The sequence below is a fragment of the Bidens hawaiensis genome, unplaced genomic scaffold (assembly GCF_021521415.1).
Source record: "Bidens hawaiensis isolate Kalapana, Puna unplaced genomic scaffold, B.hawaiensis_p1.1 tig00051718_1, whole genome shotgun sequence".
In the NCBI taxonomy this organism is placed as follows: Eukaryota; Viridiplantae; Streptophyta; class Magnoliopsida; order Asterales; family Asteraceae; genus Bidens; species Bidens hawaiensis.
Window position 1 is genome coordinate 22,108 of NW_027506200.1, and position 4,655 is coordinate 26,762.

Below are 4,655 nucleotides of genomic sequence, written 5' to 3' on the forward strand. Positions count from 1 at the left end.
GTCTTTGCTCTTTACATTTTTGGCTTAGTTTTTGTTCTTGGCGGACCAATATATATGTAAGAACATCTACATATATATCCTCTAGCACAAGCTCTCCTAATGTTAATACTGGGTCTAATTTTTGTAAACCTTGAGTTAGCATGTCCTGAAAGTTGAAACATTGCTAATGAGGACACAGTCACACAGAGCGTCAAGTTCCCCTTTGCAAATGTATGAGAGTTTTCAAAAGTCTATCGGCATATTTAGTCTAGACCTAAGATTTCTAGTATTGGGAAAGCATATGCTTCCACAAATTACTAGTGTTACAGGATGGAAATAGATGAAATCTTTGTTTAGGCATTACTTTGCTCAAAAATTGATTTCATCACTAGTTTAGAATAACTTAATTCGTGTTATTTTAATTTTATGAAGTATTTGTAGTGTACCATCTACTAAGTTTTTAATCAGTGGGGACATGATATTGAAAGGCTTGCCACATATGAGCCACCTAGGCATGTGGGTCATATATGGGTAGGCTTGAGGGGCGTTATGGTAGTCTTAATTGGCTTCACCAAATAATAAATAAAATTAAAAATTAAGCCATCTCCTTTCATGCATGAAAATGTGAAAACACCCTCGATCATACTCATTTTCACACCCGCTTGAGGGGCGGCACCGTGTTTGTGTGAGAATGATGCTCATGTGGCACACACCCTTTTGCAGTATAGTAACATAACACATGACTAAGGTTTTTAAGGACAAGATTTTATGTGATCTCCAGTATATTGAAAAGTTAATTCATTGCAAATGAATATGCTTAGTTGCAAGATAAAGTTACTTTTAGGATATATACTTTCATAAGCGTATAAGAAGAAGCTAGTGATCAAATTTCAAGAGCATTGATACAAACAAAAGAACCACAAACAAGATTGTGCATTCTAAGGAGATTCATATTTTAGTAGATTCCATCATGATCCATTATGTTATACAGAAAGCTAAGGATAAACTTCAATGAGAGATTTTAACCCCAAAATATAGGTTATCTTGAAATCGCTAAAGCCAGCATCAAGGAAGAGCTTTGCCAAATCTTCTTCACTCCTCTCTCTTCCAGTGGCCAAAATCATCATAAGCATATCAGAGAAAAGTTGAGTCTCGAGTAAATCTTCCCCTCGTTCATGAACCTTCACAACCATGTCTATAATGATTAACTTTCCTCCATTTTCCTTGCTTGGAATCACTTCTCTGCATCGTTTCAGTATCTTCATGCATTCTTCGTCACTCCAATCATGTAAAATCAACTTTTTATTTTACAAAAGAAAACATAAATAATCATCAAAACTTTCTGTTCATAAATATTGAATAAGTTTTCAAAAAATAAACTATTAGTTGCATGAAAAATCAAAATAGGATACCTTAAGCAAAACTGCATCAGCATTAGGAATAGCTTTAAACATGTCTCCGCCAACATAACTCAAGTTGTTACTCCCAACCAAACCATTAACTACATGAGGAAGATCAAAACAGATGCACCTAATATTGGGAAATTCTTTGGCAACAACTTCGGCAACAATCCCAGTACCACCACCAACATCGACCAGGGACTCTATCCCTTCAAAAATGCCCTTACAATGTTTAAGAATGACACTTGTAACAAGCCTTGAATCACTAGCCATCGCTTCATTGAATACCTGATTAAGCTTTGGCTCTTTGCTTGCCATATCCCAAAACATTCTCCCATGGGCTGTGTAAAATGGGGTGACATCGTCGTTTTTGAACCATTTGCTCATGTGTTCAAATGGATCTAAGATCATTGGATCCATCGCGGCTAGCAAAAAGGGCCTGACGCTTAACGGCTCATTCTTTAGAAGCAATTGAGAAGCTGGGGCTAGCAAATAGCCTTCTCCTCCCTCCTCGTCATTGCCTCCAGGGGTGGTGGATACACTTTGTTTCACAAAGAAACCAGAGTGAACAAGGATGCGCATAAGCCGAAAAATAAAAGGAGTTCTTTCCTGGTTTAAGGCGAGGGCTTCGACTAACTCAGAAAGCAACATTGGTGAACCATGGCGATCGATGATATCGGGTATTTCTAGCAAAATTGCACAATTGAGTGACATGGAGTTTATAAAGCTTAAAATATGGTTCCATATGTGAGCTTGAGAATGAAGTAACTGATCTTTAGATAGCACACTATTTTGCATTGCCATCTCAGAGACAATTTGGCATGTGAGCAATGAGCAGTGAGCATAATGACCTTGTCAATATATAGAAAATCTCTGAAGAGATATGATTGTGACTGACTTGCTCTTTGCAATGCGGCCCACAAGAAAGAGTATTTTTCAAACGAATCTCCTTTTTGTGATTTTTACCTTTTGTCTAAACCTAACATTCAGCAAATCGTTCCACAACAAGTTGATTTATGTTTATTCGTTTAATAAACGAGCGCACGACACATGGATTTATTTTTCTTTACTGTTTATTCGTTTAATAAACGAACACATGGACAAATGGATTTTATTTTTCTATACTGGACATGGACACATTTATTCGTTTGTATGCGTTTTGTTCATTTACATTAGTTTATTTCCATTCGTATACGTCCATTTTAATATTCACGTACTCAAATTTGTATATTTTGTTCATGATAAAATTTGGTGCACGAGCCAATGTTTTACACAGTACGTAGGCCTTTTGGCGCTGGATTTCCAAGAGTTAATTGTCTACGATCGTGCCTCATCGCGTCTTGGATGGCCTTTTGCCAATGGGTGTACTCGGGTGGCAAGGCTTGTTGAATTTAATTAAATCAAACAACTCGAACAACACCGATATTTTTGTGGTAACTCACCATCACTCTTTCAATATTATCGACAACAAAATGCACACAAATTACAATAACCCAACACCTCTATTTATATAAATCTTAACTCGTTTCCTACTCAAACTCTAATTACTAATAATACTCAAACAATTAATAAATAAACTCTGTCTCTAACTAACAATTAGCTCTACAAATGTTATCATTATCTCTTCTCTTTCTTTTGATTGATATCTTCCCATAAATTTGTATTTGACCCTCTTCTTTCTCGGTTTAACCATTCAGCTCTTTTACTTGTGAACCATTACGATTAACCCTTTATCCATCCCCTTAATCCAAATGAGTTCCACCTCCCGTTAACATAACTCGACTTATTGTACCCGACAACATGAATCACCACTCGTTTTTCATGTAGGACCATAATACTTGGTACTTGCTTCTCTTTTTGTTCTGAACTCCTTGTGTAGTCACATAGACATCAGACCACCATCAAACCTATCACGAATATTCCTCATACATTCTATTCAGCCATCTTTTCTTCCTTTCCTTTGTGATGGCTCCCCTCTCTTTCTTACCAGTTTTGTATCCCAAAAGTTTTGTCGCCCAAAACTCAAGCAATCACAACTTCTTTTTCCTTTGAGCTACAGCGCTCTATTTCCTCTCTTAGTTTTCTTCTTCTTGGTTCATACATAACCTTCTTGACGTCACTTATATCGTCACAATAAGCCAATAAAAAACATTTTTACTTAATGCCCAAAATTTTTTTCGCCTTCAGTTCAAAAAATTTAAATGATTCTCGGAGACGACCCTGGTTTATATAAGTCATTTATTTCACATTTTGGATAATATGAGTGCGGCATCTGGTTCAACAGTTAAGGTTGGTTTTTGTCATTTGTAAAGGCGAAAGCTTGAACCTTGTGAAGTCCATATTTTTGCTAGTAGTTGCTTATGCCATATGATTATTTCAATTTATGTTCTTTGTTATATGATTGATTGTTTTATTTATTTATTTATTTTTTCTTGGGCAGCAATGTCCCTAGGCCATTTCGTTTGAGATAGTTAAACAAACCTTTGTAGTGGTTCAATCTTGTATCGTACATTTGCAGATTTGTCTTACCATCTGATAGCATTAGGTGTTGGTGATTTTGGAATTGCAACCGGGATTATTCATAGAGTCGTATGATAACTTTCATATTAAAAGGTATTTCGATGGTTCTCCAAAATACTTTAATCGAATAAAACTCTGAATTGAGACAAGAATTTAGTATGATTTTGTGAGGAAGATGAACCAGATTGAATGTCGATAAAAACCTGAACGGTGTTTCATCTCTAGGGCAGTTATCATTACAGATAACTGCTTCAGGCAGTTATCTTTTCAAATTTTAAATGTTAATTAATAAAGCCCAAAATTATTTATGATTATGTGTGACATAATCATAAAATTCATTTTTCTAATGATTTTTTAATGAAGCGATATTAACGAAAATAAAATTTAACCCCAGCCAGGGGCTCTGTCCCTTGGACGCTGCTAGGGGCTGCCGCCCCTGGGACCCTACAACCGAGGGCGCTGTCTCCGGACCCCCATATGTTAGAAGCTTCGCCCCTAACATCATAACAAACTAAAACAAGTATGCACTCCGCACATCCCTAACTTGCTTAATGTTTATTATAATACATTATCTACCAATTAATCCAATTACACTAAAATACTAACATTAGGTTGGCATTAGTTTCTTTAGATGAAGTATTTACCATTAAAATCATAGTTATATAGGAAGCATGCTTGTGTTGAAGTTGTCTTATTGAGACTTCTACATTCATAATTGTTGAAAATTGTAAGCTTATCTTAAATTTGCATATTTAT

The 4,655-nt window shown here is 35.8% G+C and overlaps 1 protein-coding gene across 1 annotated transcript; it reads right to left on the bottom strand.

Annotated features, from left to right (window-relative positions):
• Positions 1-741: 741 nt before the first annotated feature.
• On the bottom strand, positions 742-2,203 carry LOC143617053 (trans-resveratrol di-O-methyltransferase-like). Its single transcript, XM_077089716.1, has 2 exons — positions 1,392-2,203; positions 742-1,277 (listed from the first exon to the last, which is right to left on the bottom strand). The coding sequence occupies exons 1-2, from the start codon at positions 2,181-2,183 to the stop codon at positions 975-977; spliced, it is 1,095 nt and encodes a 364-aa protein (XP_076945831.1). The 5' UTR covers positions 2,184-2,203; the 3' UTR covers positions 742-974.
• Positions 2,204-4,655: the final 2,452 nt, after the last annotated feature.